The sequence below is a fragment of the Ascaphus truei genome, chromosome 1 (assembly GCF_040206685.1).
Source record: "Ascaphus truei isolate aAscTru1 chromosome 1, aAscTru1.hap1, whole genome shotgun sequence".
In the NCBI taxonomy this organism is placed as follows: Eukaryota; Metazoa; Chordata; class Amphibia; order Anura; family Ascaphidae; genus Ascaphus; species Ascaphus truei.
Window position 1 is genome coordinate 90,143,029 of NC_134483.1, and position 25,637 is coordinate 90,168,665.

The following is a 25,637-nucleotide window of genomic DNA, read 5'->3' on the forward strand; positions in this document are numbered from 1 at the left end:
TATTTAAGCAATTTGGTTTACGTAAACAAAGAAAGAAGAGAGGCTTTCTAAAATAGATCCCGTTTTCTTTCAAATGGAAGTGAACTACAGGTACTGTATATACAACAAAAAAAGTGTTGGTGCTCTGTGTTTGGAGGTAAATAAGTAGCATTTGATGGCTGCTAGTATCACCACACCTTGACCACTGCTACTAAGAGTCCATTGGCCTATTGGCCGTAGCCCTGTAGCCCCGAAGTGGTTCTGGCACTGAAGGGGTTAACATCACATGCATATCTAAGTTTGTCATAGTTTCGGATTGAGCTGCAGCTTCCTTCTCTGTGCATGAGGAGGAGCCCTTCCTCCTTCCAGCACGTCACACACAGCCCTCTCCCTTTCTAAAAACACCTCTTTCAGTGCAGCCAGACTTCTCCCTGCCCTGTCAGAGACAGCGTGAGAGGCAGAGCAGCGAGGGAGGATCTCAGCAGGCACAACGGGAGAGCCTCAGGACCCAGCTCTGGGACTTGGAATCTTGTCCTGGTGACAGACACAGCAGCACCAAGGGTGTCCCAGCATCTCCCACGCCCCCTGTCCAAAGCCATCTCACTCTGCTGCACTTTCGTAAGTAACTCCTTATTGCTACTTTGTGTGCAATCCTCTTACATGAGCCACTGCTAACTTGGTGCCACTGCCAAGACAAGAGGCACTCAGGAGCTGGGTGGGCATCAGTTACTACCACCCCATTGAGTATGCATGTGCCTTATTGCTAAATGAAAAAGGGTCTTTATTCGGGTAAACTGGATCAACGAAGTAAAATCATGTGTGCTCAAGATTTCAATGAAGAATTACTCCATCAAATCTTCCCGTGATCCCCTGATTAGTAACGTAACCCTGTTGCTGGCAGAGGAACTCGCAGACTTTGCCATGTCTCCGATTTCTAATTTGACACCCCACTGTCTCTGATTCCTATGTGACCCCATTACATGGCAGAGAGTCTGTCTGTGCCACATTACAGTGTCTCTGATTCCTGTTATACCCCTTCCCAGGCAGAGGTTAGCAACGCTTTGCCAAGTCCATGATTCGTCTTGCAAACCCCCTTTGCTAACTTGGGGTTTAAATGGGAAAGCACAAAGGTTCGTGAGATGAATCTTCCCCTTCTCATTGCATCCTCTCATTTCCAAGTTCCCCGTTGTGCTGTCAGTTCTTGCTTACATTGTTTCTCAACTCGCACTGCTACGGGCGACCTGCCACTGGTCAGGAAACTCACCCACAGTATACATTCCCCTCGCACTCCTGTCACCATGTGTGTACCTGTCATTACCACGCTGCTGTTTGTTTAGAGAGCAAAGAGCCCAAACAGTTAGTTGTGCGCTGGCAAGTTTCCACATCCATGTGTCTATGCCACCTCTGATTAATAATAAGAAAGCAGATATACAACTATATAACTTAAGTCTCTCTCATAACTTTTTTTTTTGCTGTCTTTGGCTCTCTGCAACTGCCTGATAGCTGGTAGGAAGCCATATCCTATTATTATAATTGAGCAACCTCTTTTGAACCAGTATCCTGTTTACGTTTTAAATCATGAACTCATCTCATGCTAAGAGGCCCGGAAATTGAAATGCACTGCGGAGCAAAGAAATGCAGGCGCTTCTGGCAGTGAAGGCGTTAACCCATTTCCCAATAAGTTCTTATTGTCATATGAACTTTTTGAATGTCAAGGTTTATTGGATAGACGCTTTAGGATTCCTGAAGCTGTAACGGCCGCAATAACTGTAATTCAAGTCAATGGCAGTTACCGTCGGAGCAGGGTGCGATAACTCGCTTCGCGGCTTAGTGCATCCCAGCCTTAGGCCGTGATTATACCAAAAAACGCGCTGCATCGCCAGAGCGACACCGCGCAGCGCCAAAACAAGTAGTATGCAGACCCACAAAGCGCTTCTACGTCCCGCGACTGTAGTGCCGCGTGCTACTGCAATGCAGGCGACAGCTGAAGCGTTTTCCAAATTTGTTTTCTGGTTCCGACGAGCGCGTCCCGTGACGCAGCCGTCCAATCAAAGAACAGATTTCAGCCTTGTCTCCCCTGCAGTCGCGTGCGCAGAAGAATGTGCTTGTGCACATGTCGCTCTGCGACATCGCAAATGTGATGCCACAGATGCGTGCGCGCGCATTGCAGTGCATCTGTATAATTGGAGCCCTAGAGCAGGGGTGCACAAACTTCTCGAGCTGCGACCCCCTTGCCGGGAGCCTCAGCGTTCGCGCCCCCCTCTCCTAAGACTCGGTGTCAAATGACGCCGCGGGTCATGTGACGTCACGTGACCCCGTCGTGTCCTTTGACACGCATTACCATGGCGACGCGTGACGTCCCACGACACCGCGGCGTCAAATGCCATGGCGATGCGTCGCCTAAGACCGGGCAGAGTTCAGGTAAGAGAGTTACAGAGCCCTCACGCCTCCCCCAGCATATAAATGAAATGCAGTGGGGAAGAGCGCGGGACCTCTGTAACCGCCGCGCCCCCCCTACAAATTTTCCACCCCCCCTGGGGGGCGTGCCCCCCACATTGCACACCGCTGCCTTAGAGCTATATAAGGTTGTGAAAGCTTTTAATAAAGTAGCATGAGAGTTCTTCATACAGTGATAAAAGTACAGTGTACAGTATATAGAGCTGCTTTAATAGTGTACGTGAGAGGAAGGGGACTGTTTTGTAAACTCTATGCACTGCAATCTCATCTACAAAGAACTCCCCTAACAAGTTACTGTATCACTACTACCTGCAACAAATCTGCACCTCTCCAGAATCCATACAGCTACTAGAACTTTGTACAGCTATACAGTACATCTTTGGGCAGACATGCCACTTAACGCATATATAAAGAGCATATGTGGTTCCAAAAACTCTGTGCAGAATTATCTGGATTGTAATTATAATAAAGTGTCTACTTATAATGTAATGAGTACATTTCTAAAGATGATCACAGCTTTGTACGCCTGACACTTTTTTTTTGCTTTGCACCCATAGATCTATATATAGTTTTGCTTTTGATAGTGATATTTTTGTTTGCACCGTTCGACAATAGTGTTTTTATAGATGTTTTTCTGTGATGTTCACCATCATTGAGAAAGGGATTTATCTGCAAATTGATTTAAATAGTGTTCAATAAAATGTGTAGAAAGTACTAATATTCAATCCAAAAAAGGGTTCTCAATAAAAAATATGTATTTTATAATCACATGTTGTTTAAATTGTTTTAAGATTTTCTATGATACATATTGCCTTCAAATATATTTGCACAAAGGGTGGATTTTTGTGATGTTTTTTTCCCCACTGCGCCTGTGTCACTTGACCAGGGTTTTTCAACCAAGGTTCCCCGCAATTTTCAGGTCATTTGAAAATTGTACCAAATACAGAAGAATATGCCCCGGACATACTGGAAAATGAGAGGTAACTCTCAATGTATTACTTCCTGGTAAAACATTGTATAAATAAATAAATACATTTACAATGCATCTGATCTCAGATGCGCTATTAGAGAGGTTTGAGGTTCCTTACAATGCATCTGTAAGAGGGAGGTGCAGACGTACACTCAAGGAAACAGTTTTGGGGAAATTTTTAAAAATGGCTTTATTGTGCCTGTCCCTTTTAAACAATGCAGAGCATACAAAAACAAAATAAACAAACAGCCTATCCCTGTGTAAGGACTAACTCACTTACCAGTCCCTCTCTACAAGACTCGGAGGAAAAGCCCCTAACCAGCCTATCACCCCAAAGTCTCAAACGGTACCTTAAGCAGGTGGCCCTTCACGTCAGTGGTATCTGGGTGTCTTGACCTCAGCACAGCCTTTGTGCTCAGACATTGTCTCTCTCCTGTGTTAGCACCCTTGTGTGCTACAGAAATCTCTCTCTGCAGTTTTCCACAGGAGGCTTTTTTTACCGCTCTGATTAGCCAGATGAAGACTGGTTAATTGAGTGGCTGCAATTAACCAGCTCCCTGCTGGATTCAGAGCTCCGAGGCAGCTTTATTTAAACAGTGATAAGTCCCTGTTACAGCATCTGATCTCAGACGCGCTATTAGAGAGGGTTGGGGTTTCTTACAATGCATATGATCTCAGATGCGCTATTAGAGAGGGTTGGGGTTTCTTACAATGCATATGATCTCAGATGCGCTATTAGAGAGGGTTGGGGGTTCTGCAGGATTTCACAATATAATTATAGGGTTCCTTAACCAAAAAAAGGCTGGAAAACACTGACTTGCCAGGTCCTTGTGATAAGTGATTGTTCATGGGGTTCGTCAAATGTTACATGCCATTATACTGTTCAGAGTTTGGCTTTCAGGACAAAATGTGAAAGCTCATAATTATTTCTTGTGCTTTGAAATATGTTTTGAAAACAGCTAAGAAGGTGATGAATGGGAAGTGTGAGAAGGCATCAAGTGTGGGCTTAATGTGTACCATTAAGTGGTTTGAGAAGACACCTGAAAGGGCACATTTGGCATTTGCTGACTCCTAAAATCACTGGGTTTAAAATTGCAATTGCGCTAAAAAAAATAGTTTTGAAAAATAGTGCAATTCAAATGACTGTGAAAAGCAAGTCAGCAGCATATGTTAATTTTTTTTAAATTGCATTTCTTCTGATTACACACAGTGAATCAAATGCATTCTTTCTTGTGGAAGAAAATAAGGAAATGTTGTTCTGTCCCTAAATATAAGAATTTTTAGCAGGTGTCTCTGAGTTGGCCTATAAGTATTGAGTCTATAGCTTAAGAGGTCCATGCCAGAAGAATACTGCAATGTTAATTTTGTATGGGGGTGCACACTTCTATAAATTGATGATGTATATTGAAGATTAGGCTGAATGTTCTCACCTACAGCTGCCTAAAGATTAGACAAGCATCAGCTTAGATCAATTTTCATTATTTTATAGAACCACTATTAGTATCTTTATACTGGTATTGTGAGCCTACTTTGGATAGGATACCTTATATTTTTTTTAATCTATAACAAGAAGTAAACAGCTGCTGTTTGAGAGTGTGCAAAACTATATCTAGGCTGGAAGAAAATAATTTCAGACCCTGTGATTTGTTGAATAATATTGTATTTACAATGATATAGCACTGACAATATACACCGCACTGTACACAGAATTTTGCAGCCATAAGTCCCTGCCGTAAGGAATTTACAATCTCATTTTGGGAGTGACTTGCCCACAGTCACATGAACTTACACTGGAATTCAAACGGTTTCACCTACGGTACCAATAAACTACTCCCTCAGCCGTTTTGCGCATTACAATCCACATTCATGCACTACATTTTTGCCTTTGTTCTAAGTAGATGATACATTTATAAAAATATATATTATTTAGGAATAGTCAGGGGACTTAGCTCCTGGACACGGTTATCCTATTCCCTGCTTTAAAATGGTCACACAATTGCTGGTTTGGTAATTTTCCATTACAGAAAGCCTCTTTTTAGTTGTTGTTTATTCACGGTCAGTTCATTTGCCTGTGAGAAAGCATGCCTGTGATATCTATGTCTACCCAAGTCTAGAAGATAAAGTGCAAAGTGGGACTGAAACTTACAATGGGCATAAGCTTATAGGGGTCTATGTCAAAATGGACAAGAAGCAAAAAGTGTGACACTGAATGCTCATTTGCATTTCATTACCCAGAATCTCATTGGAAGCGTTGTATGCTAAAAGATAATGGTGGGAAAAATGCAGGGTTGCAGACTTGTCTGTAAATGTGCTCATAAGTGGTATTTTTTATTTTATTAGAACACATTTACAATATTAGAAAAGGAAGATGCTTCCAATTTCACTTAGTGAAATTGCTATAAAATGAGATACGCTGATCTTGAAGGGTCAGCTAGAAAAGAACATCTCAAGGTAGCTGATGTCTCTGTTCTTGTTAAGGGGATGTGGCAATGATGTGTCTACCAGATTGAGGGGAAGGAAGGTGTAGAAAGGGAACGAGGTTCACATAATACTAGTCCCTGTTAGATGAAGTATTTAGGGCACTATTCAATATTTTACAATACAGAATTAGGTGAGCTCAGACCTACCCCATACAACAGAATGCATTAGTAGCATTAGAACTTTCAATACCTTTATGGAGTGTGCTGCGGGGGAAAGAGAATTGGACATTCTACTCATACAGGAGAAGGTGTTGAGTGCCTGTGACGGACAAACAGAGAAGTGTATGTGTGTATATATGTGTATGTGTGCGTGTACCCTGTAGGCACTTTCACATATTTCATGATGATGTTTAATCCACAAGACAATAAGAAATATGCATTAATACAGGTAGCTGCTAAAATGGAGTTTACCTTGGGTTGGCCGTTGTAGCAGGGTACCCTCCCTTGCCTCCTCCCGGGTAGTGGTCCTGTCGCGTGGGAGGGTTTGAGTGAGCTGTCGGCCATGTTGTGGTTGGCGCAGCCACATACATATGGACTGTGTGTAAGGCAGCAGCCGTATTGAGGTTGGCGCAGCAGGAAGAGGAGGTCCTGTTGTTCAGGATTTCCTCCGGGGACTGGAGGCGGCGTGCTCGTCCTGACTGGGCCGGCGATGGGAGAGGTAGTGTCCGGGGAGCTAGTAAAAAAACCCTGTACTAGTCCAGACCGTTCCCCGTAGGCCCCAGCTATTTTCCCCTACACCAAAGTGGAGTACTGTAGGACTGGCCAATAGTAAGGGACTTGCCCTTTAGTGTGCAGAAGATCCAGCGGAGCAGACGGAACCGCAGCGGAGCATTCACCAGGCCTGGTAGAACGTCCACGTGGTATTCCCGGACGTAAGGCGAGAAAGGGATTGTGTCAGAGGCCCTGCATCGTGGGATCCCCCTGGTGTACCCGAGTACCCAGGAAGGTACCCACGTGCACCAGCACCAAACGGAGTGGGCAGCGCTGCCCTCACGTATCTCTGGGTGGGATTGTTTTGTCGGACACCGGGTTCTAGGTGCCCAGGGCATCCTCAGTACTTTGGGGGACAATTGGATTGTTGTTACCTACTGGAGATTGTTTATTGTGTGTATATTGTATTGCGGGGAGTACTATGGGACCATAGTAAAGTGTGTTGCATATACATTGTTTGGATTGTGGTTATTTGAGGTGTACCCTATAACTATACCTGTTCCCATGAGGGGGTATCCCGCCAACGCTGGGATCCTCACGGGTGGAGGCACTGCACCAGTTACCCCAGGCTCCCCAAGCGCGGAGGCTCAGGCCCCTTGTAAGTCTTAACAGGTTAGCACCATGACACCTTTATCAGCCAAATCTCCCTGAGGGCGAGGGAAGGGGTGTTACACCGGCTTGAATAATTTTTTGTTCAAAAGATGCAACAAAATGGCTCTTTTGTTATAAGAGTTAGGATCAAAATGTAGAATTTCACTAATAAATTGCCAGCCAATTTTGGAGGAGCTCAGGCTTTATGTATGTTTCTCTCCTAGTTAGTGAAACATCGACTCGAGTGGGGCATGACATTTTAGGATCTGCACCACTGCAACACAGTTTGGTTAAGTATCAGGAAAGAGACAACTTCTGGTCCTGTCAGCGGGCCTGTTACCCTGACTCATTTCACAGCAGGACTTTGAGGCTGATGCTCTTTATTGCATCTATGCAGTTGGAATGTTTTTATCCTGGATATCACATGATTCCTTTACACAACTACTCCCACTTTAACATTACCCTATGCCTACTGTTTAATAGGACAGTCAGACAGAATCCATGTATTGATTCACCCTGGACTGGTCAATGGTCCTGTACAGTTATCAGAGCATTGATGTTTCATTGTTTTATATTATTGGTGACATTGAGTTAAACCTTGGACCCCGCATCCCTTCTTTCACTGCATCCCTATGGGGGGGATTTTTTCTTTTATCTGCCATTATGCCGTTTGGGGCACTATCATTTAGAAACACCCATTAAAATCAATGGGAGTTACCATGTGATAATTCCAGATCTGCACTACTGCAGTTGAAAGATTAACACCCTAAATCTTTAAGTCACAAATTACTCTAAACTTTTGCTAACCTAAAATATTTTGGATATTAACGTAAACACATTGTTCCTTCAATTAGATGACTTAAGAACATTGACACGCAGTGGTGGACTGACCATTTAACCACCCATAGGCTCGGGGGCGTAGTGACGTCATGACAGCATGTGAGCGTCGTCATGTGATGCTGCGTCACCATGACAAGAGACGCTGTAGGAGTGGGGCCACTCCAGAGAAGGTAAGACCCCCCTCTCAACACACACACATAAATTGTCGCCCCCCCCCCAAAAAAATTGCCGCTATAGCCTATAGTCAGCCTTGTGGGAAATCCGCCACTGATGACACATTATTAGTTGTTATTCTAGCAGAAACTTGGCCAAATTCTAAAATCTTTGACCAAATAATCTCTGTATATTGGATTTTTCAGTCTACTTTTTTCTTTACATTTTATTGTGGGGAAGTATTGGCCCATCACAGACTTTACTTAGATTTTGTTACTCAATTGGGGCCATGTGACGTGACGTCACACACGTCAAATGACGCCACGGTAATGTGGGGGAGGGGGGGGGGGCGCGAGACCGGGACAAGGAAGACAGGGGGGCACAGCAGGAAAAGTTTGTGCTCCCCTGGTCTAAAGTATATGTGATTTTAATATATTATTTACTGGTTTAATGCACTGTTAAATGTAAAGAAATAGTGTAATCACTGTAAACTGGTATTTTGTGGTCTTGTTGAAATGTAATATGTTTTGTTATGGAAAACGTAATAAAAAATTAAAACGATAAACAATTGCTTTGTAATTATTCTGTGTTGCTGCTAATCCCCCCTCCTCCTCACACTCAATCCCCCCCCCCTTCTCCTCACACTCAACCCCCCCCCCCTTCTCCTCTCACTTAATTCCCCCCTCTTTTCTAAGTATTTTACCTTGGGGCGTACAGGGAGGCCTCAGATCCCACGACAGAGAGGATATGGGGCCCCGTGGGCGGATGCGGGAGTTGGGCCCTACTCCTGGGCAGTCCCAACGTCTGGCAACGGCGAATGAGGGGCGGCGGGCTATTCCAAATGCGGGCTCCCGGGTTGGCCACCGCTGGATTAGAGGTTTACTGGCAGAGCAATGCATTGCACGCTCCTCTGGCAGTGAACGAGTTAAAATTCGACATGGCTTTAGTCATATGAACAAAAGAGAAAGTATTTTATTCTAAGAAAAAAAATCCGATTAAGAGCTGATGACTTTGTTGTTATTCAATGTTCAAACCTTTACTAAATGAGTATATTGAAAGAAACTAACGTCTCTCATGTTACAGTATTGTATCTGTTGAATAGCAGAGGCAGGCTCTTTATGTATCCACTTGTCAGCACACAAAGACTAAGGTTTTAGATTTTAGAAGGGCTGACGACCTTTTTTTGAGACTGGAAAATATTTAAGGCATTTTTGGCAGGGTGAAGGTATGTGAGTGGAGTGTTAAGAGCAGTGGGAAAAATGAACATATGCAATGCTTAAAGCAACAGACATCTCTGTCAGGCGAGGGGGGGGGAAAGACGATAGTGTTCTCAAAGTAGGTAACGGGTATTGTACAGTTAGAAAACACAGGACATTCAGGCTCTGAAACTTAGAAGGAAGATAGAGAACTAGGGAATAGATCCTGAGAAGGTCGGTAAATGAGGGCAAATAACATTACTTTACCTAATTAGGTAACAGACATTATTTTTCCTTTATTTAACGGGGATCGTCGTTAGCCAAACTATCATTACGTTACCTGTAGGAACAGGGATAATCGTGGTGCCGAGACTCGTTTTCCAATACACTGCACATTGCTCAAACTTTAAGGCATATTATTAAGGCAGCATTATTAACAGAGATTTTCCTGTGCATTAATTACCAAAAACTAATGCACATCTTGCTATAGTATTGAGGGTCCATGTTAAAATGGATTTGAAGCAAAAGGTGGCACTGTATGCTAATTTGCATGGGATTTCACAGAATCCCTAGCTGCAGTGGAAACATTGTATGCTAAAAGATAATGATGAAAAGCAAGGTTGCAGACCTGTCTGAGACATGTGAATGTGCTCACAAGTGGTATTTATTTGCAATAATATTGTATCATTTTTACACTTATTACATTTTTACTTAATTATATGGTATATAAAGTAAGAATGACTGTATAAAGTATGGATGTACAATAATGTTTATTAATTCATATTTCATTTATATTAATGTACAATTAAAAAAATGAAAAGACATCCATCAATTACTTTAATTGCACATTAATAAACATCTAATATTAATTAATATTATTGAGGTATGTGTGGAGACACATTAATTTACATCCATACTTAATACAGTCATTATTACATTATATACCATATTAATTCAAACAAATATATCACTTTAATCACTAAAAACCATAATATAATGTATGATGTGTTTCAGACATTCATATGATCCATAGTATATAGATTTTTGTGTGACATGTAACTTTTTATAATGAAAGGGTTAAGTGCTATACTCATTACATTGCTGTTTGGCTATTCCAAGAAATAACACACTGATGATCCGGGTCGGGATGTGAGTAAGGGAAGGTTTTGGAAGGTTCTAAATATTGTAGCGTTACTATCATGCACTAACATGAACAGAAGTCTGAGGATCTCCGGTGTTAGGTAAACTGCTCATTACCATAGGATTTGCATGTACGTAAGCCTATATTCCTTTCAAATGTATCGATCCATTGTTTTTAAGGAAAATTCCCGGACATTGTATCGCAAAGCATCTTTGAGGATATGCGTTGCGGATATGGATATGTTAAATTACGTTAATGTCAATGTTAAAAAATGAGTGACCTTCTGAGGATCTTCCCCCAAATCAGGTTTGGAAGAAGGCTAAGCAAGTAGTGAAATGTGCAAAGGCCGAAGCAGAGGAGAAAGTAGTCCAGCCCGTAAAGAAGAGTCCTAATGGAACTTTCAAAACTGAAAGTGGATAAGTCAATGGGGCCAGATAGGATACATCCAAGGATATTAAAAGTGCTTTAGGGGTGGGGGGTGGGCGAGGTGCTGGAAACCCCATTAATAGAACTATTTAACCAGTCACTATTAATATGTGTAATTTCTGATGACTAGAACAGAGTAAGTGTAGTCCTTTTTACCAAAATTGTAAGTAGGGAAAAAGCTGGTAACTACAGGGAGACTGATCTCAATAGTGAGGAAATTAATGGAAACACTGCTGAAGGAAAGAATTGTTGAATATCTAAAACAAATTAGATCCACAACAGCCTTTAATCTGCTGGAAGGAGATCATGTCAACTAAATCTGCGCAATAGATAAGGGTGGAGCAAGAGATGTAGGTTACATAGATATTAGTTAGGCCATTGACACTGTCCCACATACTGTAGAAGATTGTAATCCGATCCCAAGAATGATCAAAGTGGCTGATTGGATCAGACATTTGCTGAAGAATAGGAAGCAGCTAGTTGAGTTAAATGGAATACATTTCAGAGGAAGAAAATGTATTGGTTTTAGGATTAGTCCTGTCTCTATATTCCTTGGGCAGTCCAGGCCTGTGATTCTTTTTATTAGTCTTTTAATTTTTCTCCAGAATATTGCTATCTTTGGGCAGGTCTACCATATATGTTTGAATGTGCCAATTTGGCCACAGTTGCGCCAACATAGAGGGGAGGTGGCTGGAAAGAACGTGTGGAGTCTGGCTGGGGTGTAATGCCACCTATCTTGAGATTGATTTCTCGGACTGCCGAGCTCCTATATGATCTAGCTGATCTCTCATATATTTCCGTCCACTCGTCTCTCTCCAGCGCTCGCCCAATATCATTTTCCCAGGCCAGATTGTTTTTACTTGCTAGCTCAGTTTTCTGTGTAGTCAGTCTGGTATAGTTGTGCTATGGTTCCCTTATGATATACCCTAGCTGAGTATAGTTTCTCGAAACTAGTTAGTGGTCTAAAAAACATCCTGTGCGGGTTGTATTGAAGTGATATGATGTCTTATCTGAAAATATTGGTACAGATGCATGTCTGCTAGGTCAAACTCCTCCTTTATTTCCTGGAACATGAAGGGCCACGCTACCTTATCGAAGGGCTTCTCTGTGTCTAGTCCCAGAATCAGGGTCAGGCTTTGGCTCCTGCTGCTTTTGTGAATTATATTTATGATTCTACGGATATTGTCCGAGGCCTGACGCTCCGTGTGGAACCCCACCTGATCCGGGTGTATCAGTGTGTTCAGCGCTTTATTTAGGCGTGTTGCTAGTAATTATCGTATCGGTGTTGATCAGCAATATGGGCCTATAGCTTGGGCACAGCATAAGGGCTTTACCCTTCTTGAGGATTATAATTATCGCAGCTTCTAACATTTCCTCCAGTAGATTTTCTCCTGTTAGGATTGTGTTGAATAGTCTGGTTAAATATGCGTTCAGTGTGGCTTCAAATTTTTTATAATATAAGTTTGAGAACCTGCTGGGCTTGAGGCTTTAGAGTTTTTTAGGGATTTTATAGCTTCTGTTATCTCTTTGGTTGTTATCTTGGTGCCTAGCTGATTTGTTGTTTGGTTGTCCAGCTTGGGGAGTGCACAGGTATGTAAATATTGGTTGATGCTTCCCTTTTGTCACGGCCTCGTTTGACTTGCTGCGTTTAAATTAAATAGGCTGCTATAATATTTTAAAAATTTACTATTGATTTCAGACGTATTATATAGGTTGTTTTAGCTTGGTCCGTTTTTAGACTATATATATTTAAGATGGTAATTTTGTTCTTTAGTTTTGCTGCAAGATATTTATCAGCTTTATTCCCTTTCCCGAGATAAAGCGTTATGTTTTTAATTTCCCTCCTATCTTTGTCTATTTTTTCCTTGATGTCATTTGTCGGTCTCTGTTAGTATGACAAAAAACGAAAGGGAGTACCATCATTCAATTTCGCAAGTCTCTTGTTTTTTTCCTTTTTTCTGTGTGATGCTATACTAATAATTTTACCCCTAATGGTTGCCTTATTGGCCACCTGTAGGATAGATTTGCTGACCTGTCCATTGTCATTTTATAAATAAGTTTCATAAAGCTCCCCCTATAGCATCCCTGGACTCAGGGATCCCATTAATAGATTGTTTAGTCTCCATTTCCCCTTAGCGCAGCCTTGTTTTATATCTTTTAGTGTTAACATGACTGGGGCATGGTCTGACCCAGTAATATTGTCCATTTCAGCACTAATCATATTATCTGGCTGACGATGGTTGAACGCCTTGACCAAGGCTGGAGCATGAAGATCCACTCCTCTCCTCAGGACCATACTCCTTCAAGTCCACTAGATACTGAATTGATCCCCTGGAGATACGAGAATCGAGTACCTCATATTCGATTTGACCCTGAACGGTTTCCAGATAAGGAGCGGGAGGGTCCTTTGAAAAGTGATTCCTCACCACAGGTTTCAGGACGGACATGTGGAACGTGGTGGGAATTTTTAATGAGGCGGAAAGTTCCAGCTCAAAAGTGATCTCATTGATCTTCCGAATGATGCTGTTGGGACCAGTGAATCGTGGTCCAAGTTTATCCGAAGGTTGGCGTAAGCGGATGTTCCACGTCGAGAGCCATACTTTATCCCCAATGGAATATTGGAATATGGGTGTGATGGCCTCTGATGTTTATCCACAGACTTCTTTTGTCTCTCATTAGAGAGGTCTTGCAGATTCTGTGCCCTGGTATCAGCTGCTGGGACACCTGTTGCTGGAGAATGAAGGGGAAGGGTACGAGGATGGTAACCCCATGCTACAAAAAAATGGAGAACAGCCCGAGAGTCGTGGGATAGACTGTTGCGGATAAATTCAGCCAGTGGAAGGAGTTCTGCCCAGTCATTCTGGTGTTCATTAATAAAGCATCTGAGGTATTGCACCAAGGATTGATTGGTGCGCTTGGTTTTCCCATTGGATTGTGGGTGATAGGCAGATGAAAAGTGAAGATCAATCCCCAATTGCCTGTAAAATGCCTTCCAAAATTTCGAGATGAACTGGGATCCCCGGTCTGAGACAATCTGTAAAGGCAGTCCATGCAGACGAAATACCTCCTTGGTAATGATGTCTGCCAGTTCAAAAGAAGATGAAAGCTTCTTTAGGGGTACAAAATGAGCCTGTTTTGTAAAAGGATCCACAATAACCAAAATCATAGTCATGCCTTGAGAGGGGGGAAGTTCCACAATAAAGTCCATGGAAAGGTGCGTCCAAGGACTGGAGGGTATAGGCAGCTGCTGCAGAAGCCCACAAGGAAGTGTTCAAGGAACCTTAGTTCAGGCACACACACTACAGGCCGAGATGAAGTCCTGTACCTTTATTTATAATTCTGGCTACCAAAAGGTTCTCTCCAGGAGCTCACATGTTTTCCGAACCCCCAGGTGGCCTGCAAGCTTGGATTCATTTCCCCATCGAAGAAAAAGAGAGCAAAAACAGTGCACTGCCAGTGAGCCAGGTGGTAAGAAAATAAAATTCTATTTATTCAGCATCACTCAGTAAACATAACCCCAGGGGGTAAGACAAAAGCTCCTACGCGTTTCGGACCGTAGGGGTCCTTTATCAAGGCATGTCTTCAATGAGGTTTCTTCAGGTTGCTTACCTGCATCCTTGATTGTTTCCTTCAGGAGATTGGTGCTTTGGTCACTCACATATCACACTTTACTGCTATACCCACTCCCTTATACATTTTGTCCTCTAGTCCTGGTACATCATTATGGACTTTGAGCTTTAAGTCCCACCATCTCTGGAGCACCCAATTCTCCATATACCCCATCGAAGAACCTCCTGCCGAGGAGAGGGGGAAAGAAGAGTTTGGATGGGGGAATGGTTATTCGAGCGGGAGCCTTGGTCTGGGCTTTTTGAATACATTGAAGAATCGAAATAGCAGACACAATCTTAGATGAGGGAATGATTGGGCCCTTGTCCGTCGAATCAGTGTCATCCGTGGAGAACTGGCCTGATAGGGCATCATATAGGACATTCTTGGAACCTGGGCGGTAGGAGATCACGTAATTAAAGTGACTAATAAAAAAGAGTGCCCATCTAGCCTGGCGAGTGTTTAACCTGTGTGCACCCTTGAAGTATTCCAAGTTTTTATGGTCCGTAAAAATCGTAACTGGTTCGGCGGTTTCCCTCAAGAAGGTGTCTCCACTCCTCCAGAGCCATTTTGATGGCTAGAAGTTCACGATTGCCCACATCGTAGCTTTGTTCTGCAAGAAGGAACACGGATGTAACCAACCCTGAAACTCACTTCTCTGTTACAGTGCTGCACCTGCTCCAACGTCAGAGGCATCCGCTTCGATGATAAAAGGATGATGAGGATCGGGGTGTTTCAGGATGGGTGCAGAAGGAAAAAAGTTTCTTGAGCTTCAGAAAAAAGATACGGACCCGCAGGGCAGAGGTAGAGAGTAATACACCGATTTTGGCCTGGGATCACAGGCCTGGGATGCAAGGGTAATCAGGTACGTTCCGGTTTCGAGGCAGAGGACGGGCAAAGAGTAGTCAGGTCCGTTCCGAGGTCGAGGCAGGCAAAGTGTAGTCAGGTCCGGTTCCAAGGTCAAGGCAGGCAGCAGACAAGGGGTAGTCAGATTCAGTTCCAAGGTCAAATCAGGCAGCAGGCAAAACAAAGGCAAGGGGGAGCTCAGACAGGACAAGGTAACCAGTACTTTGCACGAGCAAGGTTGGATAGCAACTGCCTGCTACTTAAAGGCCAGAGGCAGCTGCTGGCAATGAGGTCCAAAGTGAGGCTTACTTCCTGTGAGGGCAGGGATTGCCAGGAGACAAGATGGCAGTGGTAGCTTCGGAGAAGGTGATGTCTCTTCCTGCAGTCATCCTGGGTATTCTGACAGATCCCTTATAATGAGGAAACGGCTGAATATAAGCCGCTTTGTTATTTTTGCCAGACAGGGAATTACTTGTTGCCAGTAACAGATGGTAACACAGTATTCGGAAGGAAGCAGAGGTTCAGTAAAATAGATTCTATTTTATCTACTATAATTTACACACAAACTATATAACCCTTTGGCTGCCAGGCAGGTCGCAAAGAGGTTTAGGAATATATACAGTATTGGATCAAATGAAAGCCCTCAGTCACAAGACACAATTCTATATTATTATACGGCACAATAACATCATAGAATGATGATTTATGTTACAGTAAGTGATACCTCAGGCATGCCTAACTGAGGAAAGAATGCAGCAAAATATTCCAAAGTTGCAGTGATCAGTGCTTATTATTAATTAATCAGATTTGAGATAATCATGGTAGTAGGATAATTTAGCAGTGAAGCATTAAATCAGTATCAAAAAGGGAAAATAAAGGCAATATGGAGAAAATGTATATTAAAAAAGCGGAACTGCACATTTAACATAACATCAGTGTGCTTTGAATCAAACCTTAATTCACTTTGCCAAAGATGGTTCCTGCTTTGGAAATCTGCTGTGACTGCCGAATGCTAAAAAGCTTCATTCTGAGCATATAAAGATGGGAACAGAAGTGTATGGGACCTCTAAGGTGCGCTAAGGCCTTGGTATGAACATATGCAAATCATGCCCACTTAGCATGAGCAGAATATGGTTTCATAATGGTTGCATACTTGAAAGATATGTTGTACAGATAAGTGGAAAATAATAAAATCCATTAGCACTAGCCAGACAGACATACGGTAACATGAAATGTGCAATTTAACTATACTAATACAGCCCAACTCCGTTATAGCGCGGTCCTCGGGGGATACCCGATCCAACCGCGCTGTTACCGGGGTCGCGCTAATTAAAATAAAAAAAAATGGCCGCTGCGCGCCCGATCGGGAGGAGGGAGGGAAGAGGTGGCCCTACACGTCCCCCAGAAGCCACCGTAACTTCCCCTACCAGCCCCACTCCAAGCAACCCCCCCCAGCCAGCCCCGCTCCAAGCAACCCCCCCAGCCAGCCCTGCTCCGACCCGCCAGCTCCGCTCCGCCCCCCCGCCATCTCCGCTCTGACCCCCCCCCGCAAGACCCGCTCAGAGCAACCCCCCCAGCCAGCTCCGCTCCGACACCCCCCTCCCGATGCCAGCTCCGCTCCGACACCCCCCCCCCTCCCGGAGCCAGCCCTGCTCCGAACTCAGCAGCCGACACCAAAGGTAGGGGAGGGGGAGTGGGAGGGGTGTGTGTGTGGTGTGAGTGTGGTGTGTGCAGTGTCCTGTGCAGTGTCCTGTGAGAGTGTGCTGTGAGTGTGTGCAGTGTCCTGTGTGTGCAGTGTTCTGTGAGAGTGTGCTGTGAGTGTGTGCAGTGGGCTGTGAGTGTGTGCAGTGTGCTGTGATTGTGTGCAGTGTGCTGTGAGTGTGTGCAGTGTGTGTAGTGTGCTGTGAGTGTGTGCAGTTTGCAGTTTGCAGTGTGCAGTGTGCAGTGTGCAGTGTGCAGTGTGCAGTGTGCAGTGTGCAAAAAAAAAATTCTAAATAAAAATTACATTTTTTTATTTATTTTAAATTCGGGGTCCATGCTCAAACCGCGTTATAAGCGGATCCGCGTTATAACGGGGTTGAGCTGTATGCAAGTCTATTCAAAGAGCATCTCTGTATGAAGAGATTCAAAATATGTATGAAGAAGCTAAAATACAGAGGTAGCAAAGGCTATGTCTCCCACTGGTGATATATTCTGTATTATTCTTCATTATTACTGCCACTGTATTATAAGGAAACTCTGTGATATTCTACGTTATAAAAAATTGTTGTGTTATCGACGCTTGAGCAATTACGTTTCTGTACGTGGCACCACTCAGCTTCATACTTTTGGTATTTTTTTCAGTACTCCCCTAAGTCTCATCCTAAACAATGAACTACAGTTCCACTTTTTTGATAGATTCAAGTTTAATCTCTGAGCAAGTAGTCTGGATTTTATTATCACTGGGGTCAAAGTAACAGCATCACTGACATAAAATGAAAATTAAAAAAAAAAAACAAGATGTCACATAGTAAAACATCACCCCTGTTAGTACACTTTGATCTTATATGGACTGCACCTTTAAAATCTAATTTTGATTGACATAGTTCAATAAATATTTTTATTTAAAAAAATGTCTTCTAGCTTCCTGTTTTCACCTCTACCGTATATTCTACGGTCATATCCAAATGTCTTTCCCTTTGCCACACCCCTATACCTGGCAACACACAGGGCGGCAGAGTAGGTATCATACTGTCACGCTGTGCATCTCTTTTCTCCCCTCTCCCTCCGTGTGGCTGTAATCTATCGTCCCCCTGGGCCAACCTCTTGATAACTTTGCTCTCCTGGCTTCCTCACTTCTTAGAAAATGTCTTACAACTTAGTCCAAACCACTTTGGAACCAATGTTTATGCAGGATCAATACAAATAAATCAAATAAAAGCAAGTTGTTCTGTGCATTCCTTGTCCTTGTTCTCTTTAGGGTTACATTTGATAATGTATACATAGTGTATATATCTTAAACTACCAGAGAACATTTCAGAATGTCAGACAAAGCGTTGTAGGGCTGAGTACATTATTTTTATTTCTTGCAAAACCAACATATGTTTCTAAGGGAATCTGGTATTTTAACCCAATGCTGCCACATTGATCTGCAAAGTGCCTAAATAGTGAAATGCCTGCAACTTTTATTTAGAGTATGATGTGCAGTTCTGAAATACAAGAGCCAGCACAGACACACCCACAACAAGTAATGTGCCAATGTTGGATCTTAAGATCTATTTATCTGAAGCTTGTCTTTACATCCACTTTTTAATAAGGATGGGCACGTTCGGAGGTTTGGAATCCAAAGCCAGCAAACAGGGCGAGTGTACAGAAATCCAGAACCCGGGCGCCGGGTTCAAATAGAAAACTAAACCTAATTTCTGCTAACTGCTTTCATCAGATCTGTTCTCATGGCATTTGCCCCTCTATATAACCATACCCCCCACTTCACCTTCGGCAATGTTGCTTGGGCGGAGGAAGGGTGCGGATGTGCTTGGAACCAGGGTGTAGGCTCTTCACTTTAATTTTTTAATGATAAAGCGAAAGAAGAAATAAAAATCAAGTAAGACAAAGCATGCAGAGAGAATGTGCCGCAAACAAAAAAACAACAGAGAAGTACAGAAAGAAAGTAGAGGAAAGGGTTAGCGATAAACAGAAAGACAAAGTGTGAAAGGGGCAGAGACACACACTTGTCAGATGATACTGCAGAAGGGCAGAGAGGCACAGCAGTTACACAGTCTCGAATCTCTTCTCTAATTTATAAATATAATTATGTGTATATATATTTGTGTGTGTGTGTGTGTGTGTGTGTGTGTGTGTGTGTGTGTGTGTGTGTGTGTGTGTGTGTGTGTGTGTGTGTGTGTGTGTGTGTGTGTGTGTGTGTGTGTGTGTGTGTGTATATATATGTAGAGGTATCAGTACCGTGTTAGCCGAGCTTCAATAATCAAAAAATAAATAGATGATACCGTTCTGTGGCTAACGAAATGCTTTTATATATATATACATATATATATATATATATATATATACATACAGCTCAACCCCCTTATAACGCGGTGCTTGGGGTCCAAACAATCACATCGCGCTATAAGCGGATCACGTTAGAAATAATGTACAATTGTATGTATTGTATAATAAAGTATTTAAGATACCAATAATCGTGTTGTAAAGTATTCATAAATACAAAAATTGGGAGCCACGCTTGCATCGCGTTATAAGCGGATTCGCGTTGTATCGGATCGCGCTATAACGGGGTTGAGCTGTATATATATATATATATATATATATATATATATATATATATATATATACACATATATACACACACACATACAGTATATATTTATTTACATGATGTATATATTAAATAAATATAATATCAATTTACTTATATTTTTATTAATATTATTGGTCACATATACAAAACACCATCTGATCTGACCTCTCTACTTCATTTCTACTTTCTGCTAGTATACCAGCCAATTGGTTTAACATCATTACATCACAGCATCTTTGGGTAAAGTGGTTGGTGTAAACATAGCTGATGGAGAAGGAGCACTCACATTTAATGCAGATGAACCTGCCACAGGTGCAAATGCCTCTGAAAAAAGCCAAACCAGGTCATATGAAGAGAAAAACAGGCAGCACTCTCATGGTCTTTTTGAGTGGGTTTATTTGTGCATCAATGTTTCAGTCCTACACCGGGACCTTTCTCAAGACAAAAGAGGTCCGCCTGGGGTAGAACTGAAACATTGATGCACAAATTAACCCACGTAAAAGGACCATGAGAGTGCTGCATGTTTTCCAGTTCCAATAATTTCCAGGTGTCTTAACACCATTACATTACACTGGTGTAGGGGAAAGTGTTTGGCATACAGAAAGCCCCATCTGTTCTCTGCAAGCATACTAGCCAATCATTTCCAATAGGTTTAATATCATTACACCAGTGTTGGGTATGGGGGTTGGCATACAGATAGCACCATCTGAGCTTTCTGTACTCTCTGAAAATATACTAGTCAATCACTGCCAGTTGGTTTCACTAAAAACACAGTCAGTAACATTACATTTACGTTTGTGGCATTCATGCTTTTTTAAACATTTTTTAATTTTACGACAAAAGTTGTATTGTTATTCTCCAGCAAATTAAAATACCACTTGTGGGTACATTTGCATGTCTCAGACAGGTCTGCAACCCTGTTTTTCCCCACTATTGATTAACATATAATGCTTCCACTTAATGTCGAAAGATACTGTTGTGTATTTGTTGGTAGTCAGGCTTAGGCGGATTCAGACCCTCTTCCTACATCATGTAGCTCCCCTCCAATTACTTCTGACAAGGGCAATACCCCTAACACCAGTGTAATGCAGCAGTTGACCACGACACCACCTGTGGATGTAGTGTAGATGGCAAGAATCACAGTGATAGTGATGATTACATCATTCTTGGAATTGTAACCTCCGAATTAGAGAACGAAGAGCAATGGAATGTACTTGTTTCTGCTGCTGGTTTTCAAAAAGTGGTAGTAGTACTAAACCTGTGGAAAGTCCAGCCATGATAAGAGAAGTTTCCGTCACTGCAAAGTGTGACACTACCTACTCTGCCCCTCCGGAGCTAGAAAGAAACACCAATATTATTGAGGTAAATCAAAGTTATCTGGATAGTAGTGCTAAATTTATTGATTTATAAATGTTTTACCAGGAAGTAAAACATTGAGAGTTACTGCTCATTTTCAAGTATGTCCTGGGCACAGAGCTATGAAATATACGTGGCTACATTAAATGAACAGAGGTTATACAGTCAATTCACAGAAATTTCACGGACAGTTAGAGTTGGAAAATTGGGTACAGGGGAAAAAGGGGCTGGTGAGTTTCAGATTTAAATAGAGCAGCTTTAACATCACCGAATAATCAGCGAAGGCTCACACCCATTGGCTGCCCTTCGGCTGTGCCAAACACTGTCCGCCTTTGGGGCGATGCAGATGTAGACTGAGGGGTTCAGATTGAATGCAGCTGTGGTTTCAAAATCCTTTGTCCTCCTGGGTCATTACCATTCCAGAGGGTGGGGCTGACAAAACACATTAGTAAGCAAACGCAGTTATTAACCCTAAGCACGCTTTTTCTGGTCAGAGGGGAGCAGCTCTTGGGGAACCCCATCAGGCATCTGCCTTTTGAGCAACACAGATGTAGACTGGAGGGGTTCAGATTGAATGCAGCTGTGGTTTCAAAATCCTTAGTCCTCCAGGGTAATTAACATTCCAAAGGATGGGGCTGACAAAACACAGCATTAAGTAAACGCAGATATTAACCCTTAGCATGCTGGTTCTGTGCTGAGGGGAGCAGCTCTTGGGGAACCTCATCAGACGTCTGCCTTTGGGGCAACGCAGATGTAGACTAAAGCATGCTGGACACCACCAGTCAAGCATCAAAATAAGAAAACCTCTTCTGCCCACTGGAAAATATTCTACCCTGACCCAGATAACAAATGTATTTCTACATGCAGCATATGCAAGCACAAAGTAAGCACAGGTAACTAACTCAATCACCTAGAATGCTATGCCACATGCAGAGCTGTCATCCCCTTGATAGCCTGTCAGACCAAAAAAGTGTCAGGAAGGGATAGAGTCGGTGTGATTTCAACATACTTTAGACCATCGTCATACAGTGAATTCTGTACTGGAGCCAGATCCTCAACTTCTTTAGATGATGCTGTACATTTGCAGAATTCCTGTTCCTGTTCTTTGGCATACTGTCCTTCTGATGCAGAAGCATTCACGCATGCGTTTAGTGGTTACTGAAGGGATGTCCACCGACCGCTCCTGCAAACCTGGTGGCAGTGTCATCTAGAACCGTCCAAGCCATATGCGGAGGGTCGCAGCAGGAGACGGCGGGCCCCAGCATCTAGGAGACGCTCTACTGTTACTATGCACTCTTACCTATGGTGTTTGTGAATAGATTGGGAGTGTTTGATACATTGTATTAAATCTCTTTGAAATTGTTACACTATGAAGGTTTCCTTTTGAGTTTTTTTATATATATTTTTTTTAAATATGGTTTTTGAACTAGTGTGATCAACTGATCCTCCAGAACTGAATTAGACTTTCGGAGAGCAACCTACCAACACAAATGGTTCATATAGGACAATAATAAAAAAAAAAAAATAGCCTAACAAAGAGGCCAGGGGCTCAGAAACATTGCTGGTATTACTAGCAGTATGTGTAAACTAATGTAAGCTGTTGAAATAAACAGAATGCTGTTATTTTGAACAAAAGAACAAAGAGGCAAGTGAGTTCTTGGAACAAAGTATGAAAGTAATGCCAATGAGTGGATTTCCACATGCGATACAGGGAACCACCCTGTCTGTGGATAAAATTGAGTTTTTACCCTTATCTCCTGGACAAGTAAAACTACATTAACTATTTAGCCAAATATAGTGCATAGTGTAGTTTTTTTTTTTTGCCTGTAAACAATTTTGTGAATGAGCACTGCTGGTCCTTCTGTCAGCAAAACGGTGAAGCTACTCTGAGCAGGAACCTTGTCACCTCCTGTATCAATATGATGTGCTATAATAATTGCACACCTCTGCGTATTTCATGCAGAAAGAGGTAAGCTGTATTTTAGCATGGACTTGGTCAGACGAGTTCTGAATTTTATTGTGCTGTCCTATTAATCATTCTAAAAACAGATCTATTTATAGAGCTTCTAAGTAACAAATGCAAAACAAATCTAATTTTAGGACTGCAAAATAGGTACAGGTGTCAATGCTGAACAGTCGCTTGTCAAAGTGGATCAGTAGCTTGCAACACCTGGGGATAAAGATCACTCCCACACAGCCAACTACCAGAAGGTGATAACAGAGGCTTCTTGCAAAGTTCTATTGTGACACTGAGGAGGGGCACCTGCTCAATTGTGCCCATAAATGTTGAGGTCATTCACATCAATGGGGATTTGAATGCTATTGAATGACATCGCTCATCATCTATATACCTTACTGTTACACCTTTATACGTTAAACACCTTTCTTATACTTTAGAAAACATTAATGGAACGCTGTAAGAAAACTGAAACTTGGGCAAGCTTGGGAAACATACTTCTCAATTTTATAAACTCCAATATTTCCCACCTGTCTTATAATGTGATTTAGGGGGTTAGTTGAATTATTCTGTGCAGCAACAAAGAAAGTCTACGTCTGCAGCCCATGTTTGAAGTAGCGCAGTTTAAAGTAGCATGCCGTGCTGGAGTTTAAAAGGGAGTTCAAAAGGAGTGAACAAGTGGACAACACAACACCTACTGGCCCTGAATCCTGGATTTTGAACTACGCTGGAAAGGAGAACATTATCTATCCCAGACTGCACACCTCAGCACTTAACTATTGCTTTGATACCACCTTTACTCTTTATATTTGCTGTGACCTCACTTCTTCTCAAATTACGCACTTCTTTCTACCAACCTAATTATGTCTCTAACTCTATTCATATATCTCCATCTCTACTTCCTTCGCCACTTCTCAGTTCACATTAACTCCTTTCTTACCTACGCCCTCTGACACTACACAGCTATACCCCATGCACTAAAAAAACACACCCCTACAAATCATCCTCACACATTCTCTTTATTATTTATTTATTTATAAAATATTTTACCAGGAAGTAATACATTGAGAGTTACCCCTCTTTCTTTCCATGCTTCTCCTCCTTGTGTCTGTGGACATCTGTCCCAATCCTGGTCCCTGTCCTGCCCTGTCCCGTTCTCGCCTCCCACATGCAACTTCCACTCCCTCTGGTGTGAACCCCTCCAACCTCATACCCATCCCCTGCCACCCTCCCTCTTCTCTCCCTTTCTCCTGTGCTCTTTGGAATGCTCGCTCCCTTTCTAACAAGTTCCTCACTGTGCATGACTTCTTTTCTCTCACTCTCTGCTTCTCTTTGCTATAACTGAGACTTGGCTCACTCAGTCTGACTCTGCTCTGGAAGCTGCCCTCTCTTATGGTGGCCTCTCTTTCTCCCACACTATCGTCCTGATGGCAGGGGAGGAGGTGTGGGGCTCCTGCTCTCCTCTATCTGCTGCTACCGAACCCTTCCTATTCCTCCCTCTCTTGTTTTTCCCTCCTTTGAGGCTCACACTGTCCAGATTTTCACCCCTCTCCCTGACCACGTGGTGGTCATCTATCGCCCACCTACCTCTACTCATCCCCCTTTCTCTCTTTCTCTCTCACTTTGAATCCATATTGATGACCCCTGTCTCCCTTGGGCCTCCCACTTTCTCTCTCCAACCTCTTCTTTGGGCCTTCAACAGTGGACTGCAGCCAGCACCCACAAGGATGGCCACTACATAGAACTGGTTTTCACTAAAAACTTTCCTCTATCTGACCATCATCTCATCTCATTTTCTCTCTCTCGCTTCTCCCCTTCTCCACCTCCATCTACCCCTCGCTTCTGCAGAGACCTGCACTCAACTTACCAGCTTTTGTTTCCACTTTACTCTCCTCCTCTCTCAGAACTGCTCCAGACCCTGACAACCTGATCAAGAACTACAACTTTGCCCTATCCTCCTCTCTTGATCTACATGCCCCACTATCTCTCTGCCGTTCTCGCTCTTCTACCCCCAGCCCCTGGCTAAATTCCCACATGCGCATGCTGCGTTCCTGCAACTGTTCCTCTGAACGCCTCTGAAGGAGATCTCACACTCTCGCAAACTTCCTTCACTACAAGTTTATGCTATCCTGTTTCATCTCTGCTCTCCCAAGGCTAAACAAACCTACTTTTCTTCACTAATCAACACGCAAGTCTAACCCACGCTGACTCTTCTCGGCTTTGACTCCCTACTCAGAGCACCCTCAGCTGCCTCTTCTTCCTCTTCCATCTCACCTCAGGACTTTGCTATTTCAAGGAAAAGGTGGAATCCATATGTCAGGACATCCCATCTGTTTCCTCCTCCCATCCTACACCTCTTCCTAACTCTCCTCTTGCCCTCCTTGACTCTTTTTTCGCTGTTACAGAGGAGGATGTGGCACTGCTGCTCTCCTCTTCTCCATTTACCACTTGCCCTCTTGACCCCATTCCCTCTCATCACCTAAAACCTCTTGCTCCTACTATAATCCCTATGCTCACACCCATTTTAACTCCTACCTCTACTCTGGTACCTTTCCCTCCTCCTTCAAACATGCAACAGTCATACCATTACTCAAAAACAGCCAGCTTGACCCTACCTGTCTTTCTAACTAT

At 42.9% G+C, this 25,637-nt stretch overlaps 1 protein-coding gene across 4 annotated transcripts in view; it reads left to right on the forward strand.

Annotated features, from left to right (window-relative positions):
- The first annotated feature begins 351 nt into the window (after positions 1–351).
- Positions 352–25,637, forward strand: part of GCNT4 (glucosaminyl (N-acetyl) transferase 4) — a 37,868-nt gene continuing 12,582 nt past the window's right edge. Inside the window, exons 1-2 of one of the 4 annotated variants that reach the window (XM_075591533.1) lie at positions 352–597; positions 8,043–8,198. In XM_075591533.1, coding sequence (XP_075447648.1) covers positions 8,158–8,198 — 41 coding nt within the window. In that variant the 5' untranslated portion in view covers positions 352–597; positions 8,043–8,157. Of the gene's footprint in view, positions 598–8,042; positions 8,199–13,155; positions 15,416–25,637 lie in introns of those variants that run through there. The other 3 variants (XM_075591542.1, XM_075591562.1, XM_075591552.1) reach the window with 3 other exon arrangements.